At 43.8% G+C, this 13,755-nt stretch overlaps 2 protein-coding genes across 5 annotated transcripts; one reads left to right on the forward strand and one right to left on the reverse strand.

The window, feature by feature from the left end:
* Positions 1 to 401: 401 nt before the first annotated feature.
* On the reverse strand, positions 402 to 9,101 carry LOC127337252 (bifunctional dihydrofolate reductase-thymidylate synthase). Of its 4 annotated transcripts, XM_051364216.2 has the most exons (12): positions 8,947 to 9,075; positions 5,636 to 5,708; positions 4,759 to 5,300; positions 4,253 to 4,652; positions 4,133 to 4,177; positions 3,333 to 3,398; positions 2,288 to 2,349; positions 2,131 to 2,205; positions 1,883 to 2,048; positions 1,424 to 1,547; positions 912 to 1,018; positions 402 to 767 (listed from the first exon to the last, which is right to left on the reverse strand). In XM_051364216.2, the coding sequence occupies exons 2-12, from the start codon at positions 5,699 to 5,701 to the stop codon at positions 657 to 659; spliced, it is 1,764 nt and encodes a 587-aa protein (XP_051220176.1). In that variant the 5' UTR covers positions 5,702 to 5,708; positions 8,947 to 9,075; the 3' UTR covers positions 402 to 656. The 4 variants fall into 4 exon arrangements, with proteins under 4 accessions (XP_051220176.1, XP_051220178.1, XP_051220179.1 ...); XM_051364218.2 differs by lacking the exon at positions 5,636 to 5,708 and having other exon boundaries at positions 8,947 to 9,101; XM_051364219.1 differs by lacking the exons at positions 5,636 to 5,708; positions 8,947 to 9,075 and adding an exon at positions 8,560 to 8,927.
* A 1,575-nt stretch (positions 9,102 to 10,676) lies between these two features.
* Positions 10,677 to 11,279, forward strand: LOC127329758 (uncharacterized). The gene is made up of 2 exons (XM_051356213.1): positions 10,677 to 10,967; positions 11,061 to 11,279. The coding sequence occupies exons 1-2, from the start codon at positions 10,677 to 10,679 to the stop codon at positions 11,277 to 11,279; spliced, it is 510 nt and encodes a 169-aa protein (XP_051212173.1).
* The last annotated feature ends 2,476 nt before the right edge of the window (positions 11,280 to 13,755 follow it).

The following is a 13,755-nucleotide window of genomic DNA, read 5'->3' on the forward strand; positions in this document are numbered from 1 at the left end:
CGCCGTCGCTATGCACGCGGTGGGTGCGCGTCCATGGGCTCGCGGCTGGAAAAATGGGCCTCCCCAGGCCAAAAACTACATCCATCCGGCGCTAAATTTCGCCGGATTTGGGCGTGGGGAGCCCAAACGAGTGGGGATGCTCTAAGTTACTCCCACTATGAGCAGTCTAATAGCACCGCGCTTTCTAAAAAGGTATCTTCGTGTTTTAGAATTTATTCATGCTTTACAACATCATTTATTATATCTACTACTACTTGTTTATTTCAAGTATCGACATGCCATTCGTGTTTTCATTGAAATGTGGTACTAGAATATCAATCTAGATTGTAAAAAAAATCCTATTTTAAAGTGAGGACATATGGTTCAAAAGGTACATCACGCACCAGACACATGGACAGACATTTCAGCTACAGCTCGTTCGTTACCAGACAGATGAATCTCTTTAAATATTCGAGTTTAATAGCTATATCCATCATCGCCGAGCACAAACCCAACACGTCGCACTGCTCAAACAGCTCTCACTCACATTCTCGAGTCATCACTGAGCTCCAAACAAAAAGGGGAGACAGTTCTGTAGACTCTGGATACGCGACCTAAATCGAGTACAATTGCCGGAGAACGCCATACATGTCTTCTTACCACTACAACTGCTACCACTATATCGCCATCTCCATCTCTATCTTCTTGTGCGGGTCGTAGCCATCCAGCTTGAAGTCCGACGCCACGAAAGAATCAATGTCCTTCTTCAAAGGGTTTATCTTCAGAATCTGAACGCGGGGACCATAAAAAATTACTATGTATGAGAACCAAAAGCCACACAAAAGGTAAACGGCATCACAAGAGTTGCTTTTTTTTTTTTGTCTGCAAATCTTGTGGGTTTGAATGAAATAGATTTGCTCAAATCTGCTTACTGGGAACGGTTTGGGCAGCTTCTGGATCTGCTCCTCTAGAGCTCGAACATGCGTTCTGTACACATGGGCGTCCCCTATGACATGGATGAAATCTCCAGGGGAGAGACCTGCACACAAATATAGACAGATGATACATGAATAACAGGATAGGACAAGGATGTTAAGCATCTTCAACATTACACGACAGGGTACAGTTCGCAGGATGACTCTTCCCCAACTACTACTGCCCTTCTAAATGCAAGAAATAGGTGGGGAAAACAAAAGCAACTCTTACAGAGAACAGTCTAACACTGATTCATGAATAACTGCTGTAAAAAAAGGCATTTGAGTTTCAGAAGTCCTCAAAATGTTTCCCTGGCACTTACTCCTAAAATCAATCGAAATTCGCAGTGACATGCACAGCCACTTACTAAGTTATTAACGGCAAACAACATTTTTAACTGAACATTAAGTTGGACATGTTGCAGTTAACCAGAGTCCTGTAATCAGGGAGATAAGAATTAAGAACATACCACAGACTTGAGCAATCATGCATGTCAGAAGAGAATATGATGCAATGTTGAAAGGAACACCAAGTCCCATGTCTGCAGAGCGTTGATACATCTGGCATGATAGCTCCCCATTCTCAACATAAAACTGCAAGACATAATTTACAATAAGCAAGCAGCATGATTGTTGTCTCTAAAATTACCACACGAAATATGTCTATCATTGTAAATATATTTAAAAGGCAGAAGAGCATCTAGACTCTAGAGGATCTATTGGTTGCATGCAAGAATCAGAACCTATTCACATGTGAAGCATATCAACAGCATTAAAATTTACTTGTGAAAAGGATACATTTAGAGGGAAGAATAACTCGCTAGGCTTACCATCATAATGAACAAACTTTAATAAGTAAAAAGTTCTTAGTGGTCGTAGCAAATACAGTGGACTCAGATTTTACCAAAGCATTATTAAAATACACTAACTTGTGCAAACATGTGGCAGGGAGGAAGGGCCATCCTTTTTAGATCTGAAGGATTCCATGCAGACATGATGATTCGCCGATCGTCAGGATTATTCTTGATCTTGTCAATCACATCGATTAGCTGATCAAAACCTTTTCCAGTATAGTCAGCATGCATGTCGGTGTATCTGTATATATCGTCATTGCTTAGAAAAGAGGGATAGAAGTACAAAGGGAGGATGAGAGGGAGAGGGAGCAATGCGAACTTACTCAGCACCAAAGTGTCGCCATTGAAATCCATAAACGGGGCCTAAATCACCTTCCTCCCTATTTGCTAAGCCGACACTACAAAATATTGCCAGGTAGATCAGATCTCAGAAATAATAGTGTCCATTGTTTTTTAGTCACTTATATCCAAGAGATATACCTGTCAAGATATTCTCTTGACGCATTGCCATCCCATATATGAATACCCTTTTCCTGCAGAACCTACGAATAGAAAATAATACATTATCGTACCAAAATCAGAAGTCTGAAGCACAGTAATTTCATGTGAAGAAATTAAAAACTAATAACATATGTTTCTGCCTTAAGTGCTGGTAATGTTAACAAATACACCTAACGAAACTGGTAGCATTAACTTTCTTTCAGGATACGAGGGATAGGACTTGTCTCGATTAAGATAGGAGGGACACTCGACCATCACTACACCCAAGGATCTCAATGGATACAGAAACTAGACTCGCAGATATGTTTCATAAAATTTGTTAACAAAGCACACACCCAACTTATTAACTAGCATATAACACATTCACAAACAAGCAACACAAAGAAACCTTTTACTTCAGTTAGAAAGCAGGGAGAAAATTAAAAAAAAAAAATTAGAGGTCTCTAAGAACAACTACATGCATATCCGGGGATCACGTAATATTTGTCTGAGCTTTCCAAAAGCTTGGAAGCCTTGCGCTATTTGTGTGAATGGGCAAGTAAAGTTAATGTGGTTTTCTTGAGAGCTTAACTGAGCAAATCCTCTCCAAGACTTGCAGACACCATATGAGACTTCACAATAAAAAAAAAATCAACAATGTAAAGGTACTCCCTAACATCTCAATGCAACAATTTGAAAAGGGGAAGTTCCCAACTAGCCATGGAAAGCAACTAATGAAACAAAGACTCGTAAAAAGTCATTCAAGGCAAAAGATCATGCACCCAATCTTTCAGGTGTACAGGTTTTATAAAGTTGATAGACACGATAATTCTTTTCTTGCAAATAATGTAAAGCCATGGGAATTGTTAGTCATGGACAGTTAGATACATGGTGCAACAAGATGAAGCGCTAGTCTTTTATGGTGCATTCTAGTCTGTGGATACAACCTGGGGCATAAACATGATAAGTGACCAAAGTATTGAGTATAGATACAAAATGAGACATGATAGAAACTGATCCAATAAAACATTTAAGAAGGAAGTACCTTTGCACTTGTCGAGCCACTGATGAACCACAGCAGTTCTTCAAGAACACCACGCCAAAACACCCTCTGGTAAAGAGGAGATGCTATTATATTATTCATTAAAGCAAAAGAGGAATACCAAAGCTCTCAATTCACAGTTCAAGGCAGGTCAGCACAGTTTAAGGACGTTAACACTGATATGCATCAGTGCCCACATATCAGCATTCACCATCATCACTACTGAAATAATGAAAGGATAAGCATCTTCCTAACGTGAAGGGTCAGAAGCGGCAACATAATACATACATCACACACAGCTTAGTTTTCCTGAGTGAGAGATATAGCTATTATTACTAGACAATAACTATAGAAATCAGATAATGCAATAAGTTTCCACTTAACCATGAAGTACAAGCGCTGTGTAAATTCTCTGCAATTATAGTAACTTAGTAAGACTGAAAGTACCGCGGCATCATATTAAGATTGAAAGTACGATAAGTTTCCACTTAATCACGAAAATGCTGTGCAATTATAGTAAGATTGAAAGTACAGCAGCATCATAATTGATAGGATATACAAGTAAACATCGCAAAATAGAGAAAGCGGCAGCAACCTAGGTGGCATGCATTGACACTAGGTTTGATACACTAGGAAGATACGAAAACTGGGGAAACAGATGCAATTTTCAAATCGCTGTTTTCCCTTGTTTCTTTATTGTTATTTTTATTTCTTTAGTATAAAAGGAGGCAATTCTAGTAATGACCCAGTGTTGTTAAGTAGTAATTACACCTGGGTGTAGTCCAGTGCAAATAGATGCATACCTTTGTTGTCAGCAAGGGGAAGCTCTTCCTTAGGTTAAACCGCATCTAATAGGAAAAAGGAAGACAAAGTTCATTATGTATTTTCATCAAAGTAAATATTAAGGAAAAATAGAGAAATACCTGACAACCAAATTTAGACAATGTTCCTGTTCCAGTCCTGTCACCTTTCTGAGCACCACACCTTATAATATCATCAACAAGGTTGAGGTAGTAATACTCTTCATGGCGCTCAAATATCATCTTAGGGAGAAAAGAGAAGTTCTCGATTTCAAACTTGCTACTCTTGGTATCTTGCTCGGTTGATTCCTTGCCATTTGAGTCATGAGATTCTGAAACTGATGTTCTCACACGAACAAAGGTCACAAAAGAATGCCTAATGTTGCTCTCAACCACTGGCAAAGATGAACACCATGGTTGGAACACCGAGAAGTCAACTGGAGGAATGAAGGTGTCGCACTCAATGTTTGACTGAATGTCAGTTAGATGGATGGCCTCACATGCAGGTCCATTAAGTGAATCCCTGCACAACGATTTTGCAGACAGGGTCAACAACAGTACCGCAATTCAGTTGAATATATATAACATAGCGCAGGTAGAATAAGTTCCTGGAGAAGGCGATAACTCACCTCAGTATATGCCCACCCCCTATCACGAAAACCTTCTCAATCGACAAGCAATACGGAGTGGACGCTAGAAGTTCCAAGGCAGAGTTCATGCTTCCACAGATAACAACATTCTCAGCAGTTGCAAAATCAAAACTACCAGACCGGGTCAATATGACGTTCAGACGACCAGGTAAAGGCCTTGCTTTAAGGGGTATGCTCTCCCAGGTTTTCCGTCCCATTATGACCGCGTTCTTCTTTGCAGGGTCAGACGTAGTCAGCGTAAGCTCCTTGAAGAACTTAAGGTCGCCAGGAAGCCTCCAAGGCAAGACTCCATCCTTCCCAATGCCCATGTCACGCGTAGCGGCAACAACAACCTGGTAGTTCCTCTGAAGGCTGTTCTGTGAATCACCATTGGCAAGAGTGGCAAGAGTGGCTGCCATGGCTATGAGCCGAGGTTGATTGAAGCTGTAAGATCTTCTTAGGCTGCTGATGTACAGAGACTGACGTTTTGCAAAGCGAGAAATGGGTGCAGAAGTAATGCTGAAAAATCTCGCAGCCTGAATCTGAAGAAGCAAGATGTAACTTGTAAGCTCACAGTTTAGTCAACTGTAGGAAACTATACGGCACAGAACACTACACAAATAAAAACACAAAAGGCTCACTATTTCTTGGAAAACAATAGAAGCGCCATGATAGCAACAAGATATATTGTGTTTTCTATACCACTACTAAGAAAAGGAAATGAAGGTCATGGGCCATCACAATATAAAGATAAGTGTCCACGCAACAGGCAATCGAGTAACGATCTACACAACCTCCCGATCAAATTTCTGCATCCCATTTGGAAGGAAAGGCATTTGACAAGCAATGTGCTATGATTTAGCCAGTAGTGGTATACTTGGGATGTATGTCGAGAAACCCTAGTGATGCAGGCTCCTGCTCTGAACACCTCTGCCAGTAGCATCTGGATCCTGGACTAACAAAATGAGAAAATTACCGTGTCTGCTTGAATTTCAGCAATTGAAACAATAAAAAGCAACGAACTGGCTGAAGCAAAAAGTAGACAGAACAGAGTGGCATTATATGCAGTCCTAAGGTGATGGAAATGTTATTTCTATGCAATGTTATTCAATCAGTTGTTCAACCTGGCGATATTTGGTTGGCCACTTTATGCTACAAACCCCAGTATACAGCTGAAAATATGCGTCAGAAACACGAAGTACCCAAGGAAGCATACAGAATAATATTAAATAAAAGCCTAGTCGGTACTCGGTGGTCTTCTTGTGGGGTTGAACATCATGATAGGTTACTAGCTGCTTTCGTCTTGGATCAGAACTCGAGATCAAGCAACAAATCCATCAAACCGAGCAACAGAACTACGCATGGCGTGCTCGCTCGGCATGTCAGTTACAGCTTGCAACGTCAACGCCGGCAACCCGAAAGAACAAAACTGCTAGCGCCGATACATTGGGGATCTCCGAACGAATGCAACGAAATAGCAAATCTACCAAGTTGCTAGAGAGATGAAACGGTTGCCAGATTGAAACGCACTCGGAGTCGTCAGCGGTGGTGGTGGACGGCAGCCGCTCGCCGTCGCTCGCTGGGAGGAAGCAGACGAGACTCGCTGCGGCGTCGGCGCAGTCTTCCGTTGTTAGGGCTGGCTCCCTCCCACTCCTCTCGCTGCCGAGTGGTGGGTGGGCCGGAAGGGTGGGGCGTAGGCCTTTTGGATGGGCCTTCAACTTCCAGATTTTCCTTTCGGCTGTTCTCCAGCAGGAAACTGAAGAGGAGGTGTTCTTCATCAGGCTGCAATCAGAGGTGCCACAAACACACCTGAATTTTTTTTTTTGGAATTGTTACGTATTTCTTGTCTTTTGGGGACAAGGATCACATGACCCTGCCATGGACCATAGTTCCATTATTAATTGCCTAGAATGTGGATCTATCCTAAGAAATTTTCCTTTAATTAGATTTCTCGACAAGGACCACGTCGACCATTTGGAAGGAAAGGCATTTGACAAGCAATGTGCTATGATTTAGCTAGTAGTGGTATACTTGGGATGCATGTCGAGAAATCCTAATTAAAAGAAAATTTCTTAGGACATATCACATTCTAGGCAATTAATAATGGAACTATGGTCCATGGCAGGGTCATCTGATCCTTGGCCCCTAAAAGACAAGAAATACGTAACAATTCCAAAAAAAAATGTTCTGGTGTGTTTGTGGCACCTCTGATTGCAGCCTGATGAAGAACAGTGACCTCCTCTTCAGTTTCCTGCTGGAGAACAGCCTAAAGGAAAATCAGGAAGCCGAAAGCCCATCCAAAAGGCCTATGCCCCATCCTTCCGGCCCACCCACCACTCGGCAGCGAGAGGAGTGGGAGGGAGCCAGCCCTAACAACGGAAGACTGCGCCGACGCCGCAGCGAGTCTCGTCTGCTTCCTCCCAGCGAGCGACGGCGAGCGGCCGCCGTCCACCACCACCGCTGACGACTCCTGGTGCGTTTCAATCCGGCAACCGTTTCATCTCTCTAGCAACTTGGTAGATTTGCTATTTCGTTGCATTCGTCCGGAGATCCCCCAATGTATCGGCGCTAGCAGTTTTGTTCTTTCGGGTCGCCGGCGTTGACGTTGCAAGCTGTAACTGACATGCCGAGCGAGCACGCCATGCGTAGTTCTGTTGCTCGGTTTGATGGATTTGTTGCTTGATCTCGAGTTCTGATCCAAGACAAAAGCAGCTAGTAACCTATCATGATGTTCAACTCCACAAGAAGACCACCGAGTACCGACTAGGCTTTTATTTAATATTATTCTGTATATGCTTCCTTGGGTACTTCGTGCTTCTGACGCATATTTTCAGCTGGGGTTTGTAGCATAAAGTGGTCAACCAAGTATCGCCAGGTTGAACAACTAATTGAATAACATTGCATAGAAATAACATTTCCATCACCTTAGGACTGCATATAATGCCACTCTGTTCTGTCTACTTTCTTGCTTCAGCCAGTTCGTTGCTTTTTATTGTTAATAACGTTGCTTTTTATTGTCTCAGAGGTGTTCAGAGCAGGAGCCTGCATCGCTAGGGTTTTTCGACATGCATCCCAAGTATACCACTACTAGCTAAATAGTAGCACATTGCTTGTCAAATGTCTTTCCTTCCAAATGGTCGACGCAGTCCTTGCCACGGCTGTAGAGCGGGACGAGCTTGTCCTCCTCGACGATGGCCTTACACACAGGGCACTAGGGGGAGTGCGAGTGGATGTGCAGCCACTTGTAGAGGCATGGCCTGCAGAAGAGGTGCCCGCAGAGCGTCACGATGGGCTCATGCGGCAGCTCGAAGCATATGTTGCACTCGAAGCTGCCCCCACCATCGCCCACCACGCTGTTGCCGCTCGTGGACTCCCCAGCGTTGGCCACCATGCTGGGCGCTGTATTGGAACCACAATGAGCTGCAATGGTTGAAAATTGTTGCAACCACAAGTAACAAAGAGTAGGTAAGCTGGAAACAAAAGCAACAACCGGCCAAACGTACACTAGCAGTAGAGATATTCAGGGTTTTAGTTCACCATGAATACTAACGATGCGTGTGCATGGAAGATACAGAGTTTATGCGCTCAAACAGGGTCAAACGAAATCCCTAGTAAATAAATCTACTACACAAAACCAACGAGTCGGTTCTCGGTTAAGTGTGTAAATTTACAAATTTACAGCACCAATTGGCAAGCAGTGCTATACAAGGAAAACTGAAATGATAGTCATTAATTAAGAGGAGGAATAATAACGCAAAAATCTACTACATGGTACAAACAGACAAACAAAAAATCACCAACCTCTCTTTCGGCAACATCAGTCAGAGAGAGAGCGCGCGCGCCACCGACGGGATCTGAAGCTGAAACTTAGACAGAACAGACACCTCAACGGTTCAACGAAGCTCTACTACTGCTAAAACAAGCTGGTGCCGGCAGCACGCCTGGGACAGCCAGAAACTCCCCCGGCCAAAATCCGACGAAACCGACAGCGCTATATCGCCCCCAAGGGAAGGAAGGGCCATAAACCGTGAACGCGCGCCGACGAATCTACCCTCCACCACCCACGGCGACAGATCGCCTGGCTCGATCCGAATCGGCGATCTGGCCTGTACTACGAATCGCGTCGACTGCCGAGCTATGAATGGCGCCGAGGGAGAGGAATCCGGTGAGCGGATCGGGGAGACTTACCGGCGACTGGACCGAGGAGACGACGACGCGCCTCCCTCCCTCCCGTGCGCTCACGACGAGAAGCTTCCAGGAAGAAGAAGCAGAGTAAAAGTCTTTTTTTTTTTTAGGGATTGAGTAAAAAGTCTACTAGTTGTTAGGTTAATCTCTCCGCGTGGTGCCCAACGGCCCACCGGATGCCCTTTACTGTTGGTGGGCCCGTGTCGCATGTGCTATAAAGATAGGTGGAGGCCCGCGGTACGCAGTACGAGGTTCACCACGAGGCCGCACGGCACGCCCCACTGACACACCCACCGATTAGGGTTAGCGCTGTGCTGACGGGAAGTTCCGTCGCCGCCACCACTTGCTCACCCACACGCATCCGTCGATCCAACCATGTCGACTTCGGCGGGTTCCTCCTTGAAGGGAGAAGGTAATACCCTCGGTCTCACTCTCTCTTGTGGCACAGATCCTACACCTAGTCGATCTAGTGGTTCAACATAGGTATCAGAGCCGCTAGAGTTTGTAGATCTTGCGCTCGGGAAAAGAAATCAAAGAGAAAACAGAAAAGGAAACCCTAGTTCATCCCCAAAACCCTAACCCTAGATCGAAATCGAGAAGGGGAAAAGGGCAAAGAAAAAGAAAGTGAAACCGGCCGGGGCCCTCGGGCTCGCCGGCAAAGCAGCGCCGCCACCAGGCCGCATCTGTTCCTCTCCATCCGACGCGCATCGGCAAGCCGAGGCGTCGGAGGAAGAACGCTAACCCTACGGGGTAAAATTCTTACCAGGCGTTGCTGCGGTTGTCGTTGTTGCGGCTGCTGCTGCTCGTCGCTGGCAAAGCAGCGCCGCCACTGAGCCAGTTGACGGCGGCACGTTCACCCTCAGGGTGCTCGCGCACGCCGGCAATGGGGCCAGAGGGGCGTCGGGTCTTCGCCGCTTCATGTCCTCGTCTCCGTTAGTTTTTTTGGTGGAGAGGAGGTGGAGAGAACGGCAGGAGGGAAAGGAATCGTCTTCGCTCGCCGCCGACCGGTATTTTTGGTGGAGAGGAGGCGGGAGAGAACTGCTGCAGAGTGGCGCCGTCGTCGGTCGCTCGCCGCCAGAGAGGTCTACGGAGAGCAGTTGCTCCTCGTGTGCGGCGCAGGCCGCTGGCGGGCCGTGGGCCACGGCCAGCAGGCCACAAGGAAGCGCGATGTGCATCGTGTAAATAAGTTTCGCTCGCGTGGGCTGTGGGCCGCGCAGCGTTTTTAGGCCCTGCACGGTATTTTTCAAAAAAAATCTGTTTTATTAATTTCTAGAGGCATTTTTGACATTTTTGAGCTGTTTTTTGTCCATATTTTGTCTTTTTTTTCCTGGACAAATAGGACCAATGAAATATTTGTTTGGGAAATTAAAGTTGAGAGTTATGGCTCTGAAAAGTTCAAAGTTAATAGTTTAAATTCAAAGTATCCGCTGCAAATAGTTAAAAGATGCATTTTAAATTGAATAAATGCAAAAGTGATTATTAAATTTTAAAAGCATGATTAAAAGTGATTGTTGAAAAAATTAGTATTATGTCATTTTATGACCAACGTTATTAATGACATGATCATGTTTTGTTGCAATACTATGTGCATTTATTTCTATTTTCTGCCCAATGATGATATAGTTTTAATTGCACTAATAGTTGCATGCCTTAATTTGGACCAACGTTGGATTATAACATGCAATTGTTGTACTGTTCTCACTTATCTGTGGTGTTCAGGAGGGTGCTACTTGATGAGCTGCATCAAGGATGTTCCAACCCTCAGAGGAGACAACTACACTGAGTGGAGGAAGAAGGTAGATTTCGCCTTCGTATGTGCTGAGGTGGACTGGGTTTTGGAGACCCCAAAGCCCACAAAGCCAATAGATCATTTCAGAGATTACAAGGATAATGATGATGCATGGGAGAAAAAGAAAAGAGACCATGCTCCAGTGGAGATGGCATACACTTTAGAGAACCAAAAGTGGCTGACAGCCGATAAAAAGTGCATGGCATTTATAAAGAACACAATTGAGAATGCCATTGTGGGCTCAATTGCAGAGTGTGCTTCCGTAGGGGAGTATCTTGAAAAGATAAAGAGCTAGTTCACTGGATCTTCAAAGATATATGCCACCTAGTTGCTGAAGCAACTGATGACAGAAAAGTACACAGGAGGTGGACATGGCAGTAGAGAGCATATCCTCGGGATGTGCAACATGGTTGCAAAGCTGAAGCCCATGGATGATGACTTGGATCTTAAGCCTGCACTTCTTGTCCACCTGGTCATGGCTTCATTGCCACAACAGTTTGACACCTTTGTTGTCAACTACAACATGTCTCCTAAAAATGAGACATAGAAAATACCATAGCCATGTGTGTGCAAGAGGAGGACAGACTCAAAGCACAAAATGGAGGTTCTCTGAACTATGTGAAGGACAACAAGAAAAGAAACTTCACTCAAAGCAACAATGGCTCCCCTTTCGAGCCATATGGAAAAGCTCCAATGCAACATCAGAACAATCCAATCCAAGTGGACAAAGATCAGTGTCTTCACTGCAAGAAGACTGGGCACTACAAGAAAAATTGTCCTGATTGCCTAAAGTCTATAATGGCAAAGAATGGTAACAACATAGTTTCCTTTGTAAATGAATCCTTGTATCCACGGTTTTCGAAATCTACTTGGTGGATTAACTCAGGTGCAACTGTTCATGTTGCAAATTCTTTACAGGGATTCCATTCGACGCGGACTACGCAAAGAAGCGAAAGATGCATTGAAGTTGCGAATGGAGTTCAAGCAGAAGTTGAAGCTGTTGGTGACATCTCTTTGGAGTTAGCTGATGGTTTAAATATTCTACTTAAAGATGTTTTATTTGTTCCTTCATTACACATAAACTTGATTAGTGTTTCACGTTTGGACAAAGACAGTTATGAGTGTTATTTTGGACATGGCAAGTGTGCCATATGGTGTAATAATACTTATGTGGGTGTTGCTTTACTTCATGATGAGCTTTACTTATTATCCCTGCGTGAAAAAATGTTGGCTGTGTGTAATGTGAATGAGCAAGTATCCGCGTCGGAAAAAGAACAAAAGAAAAGAAAACAAACTGATGAATCATTGAAATTATGGAACTGTCGCTTAAGCAATATTTCGAGGGGGAATAAAAAGACTTGTTAAAACTGAAATTCTTCCTCTATTAGAATTCTCAGACATAGAACAGTGCATAGATTGCATTAAAGGAAAATTTGTAAAGCAAAAATTAAAAAGGGTGCAAATCGAAGCACCGCAACACTAGAAATAATTCGCACCGATATTTGTGGACCATTTCCTGTGAAAAGTGTGGATGGTTATGATTCATTCATAACATTCACAAATGATTACTCTCGATATGGTTATATTTATCCAATCAAAGAAATAACAAAAGCATTGGATAAATTTAAAATATTCAAAGCTGAAGTTGAAAATCAGCATGATAAATGAATAAAAATAGTAAGATCTGATCGTGGAGGGGAGTACTATGGTCGACACACTCCATATGGCCAAGTCCCGAGACCTTTTGCAAGGTTCTTACAGGAGACTGGTATAGTTTCCCAGTATTCGATGTTGGGCGAACCTCGGCAAAATGGAGTAGTTGAAAGGCGTAACCGTACGCTTATGGATATGGTGCGCAGTATGATAAGCTACGCCACCCTACCATTGGGATTGTGGATTGAGGCGTTAAAAACCTCTATTCACATTCTCAACATAGTACCAAGCAAATCGGTGCCCAAAACACCGTATGAGCTATGGGCAGGGAGAGTGCCTTCTCTATACCACCTGAAAGTGTGGGGGAGGCCTACTGAGACCAAAGTGTTTAATCTAAATATTGCAAAGTTAGATACAAAAATAGTCAGCTGCCATTTTATTGGCTATCCTGAAAAGTCAAAAGGTTATTGTTTCTACTGTCCAGACAAATACACAAAGTTTGTAGAAATGAGACACGCAGTCTTTGTGGTGACCCGGCATACCACTGCACGGTGTAGTATGCAAGTCTGACATAACACCAATGAAACACCGTTCCACTAGTGTTACATCGCTCAGAGTGGTACAACAGAAACATATGCGGGTCCAAGGCATGTCTATAGAATTACAACTCCGACTCTTTACATAAGATCAACATAGCCTCCTACTTTACAATGAGGTAAGACTGCAAATAAACTCCAGAAGAACGACTCGTAGTCTAATCTTATCACTAACTCTACTTGTAGAGGTTTTTACTAGCTATAGAGGCTATGCATATATTCTAGCTAAATAGGAGCTAGGTTTAGGAAGCTAGTTCCCTTATATTGCTAATCTAGGTTTTCTCCTTGTTGGATGTGGTGTTTGACTCTTCTGTCAGAGTTCTGTCCCTTGAAGTAGTTGTTGATTCCTCGGCCTTCGAGTTGCACTGTGTATCCTCCTTCGATGCCTCCAAATCTAAGCAGGGGATTTAAGAGTGGGATGAGTACGAGCGTACTCAACAAGTTTATTATAGGAAAGAGGTGTTTAAGGCACTAGCTACAATCAAGGACCAGAAAGTCCAAGACGATGCAGGTTTTTGTAATCATTTCTTCAAAAGGTTGCTTTTATTCTGAAGAGCTATGTCCGTCAGCCTTCACCGGTTTACTAGAACTTCATGGATTTCCTTTCCGGCAGCGTTCGCAGTTCCATAACCCGAAACAGGGAGTGACAGGTCACGATTCATTACACTCTGCAGAGGTGTGTTGCTTTACCCATAAGAGATCTTAACCTTGGTGCCAACCGGGCAATTTCCCCGTTCACACTTCCGTGGTGTGAGGCCCGGTATAAGGTCCTAG

This window comes from Lolium perenne, chromosome 2 (genome assembly GCF_019359855.2).
Source record: "Lolium perenne isolate Kyuss_39 chromosome 2, Kyuss_2.0, whole genome shotgun sequence".
Classification (NCBI taxonomy): domain Eukaryota; kingdom Viridiplantae; phylum Streptophyta; class Magnoliopsida; order Poales; family Poaceae; genus Lolium; species Lolium perenne.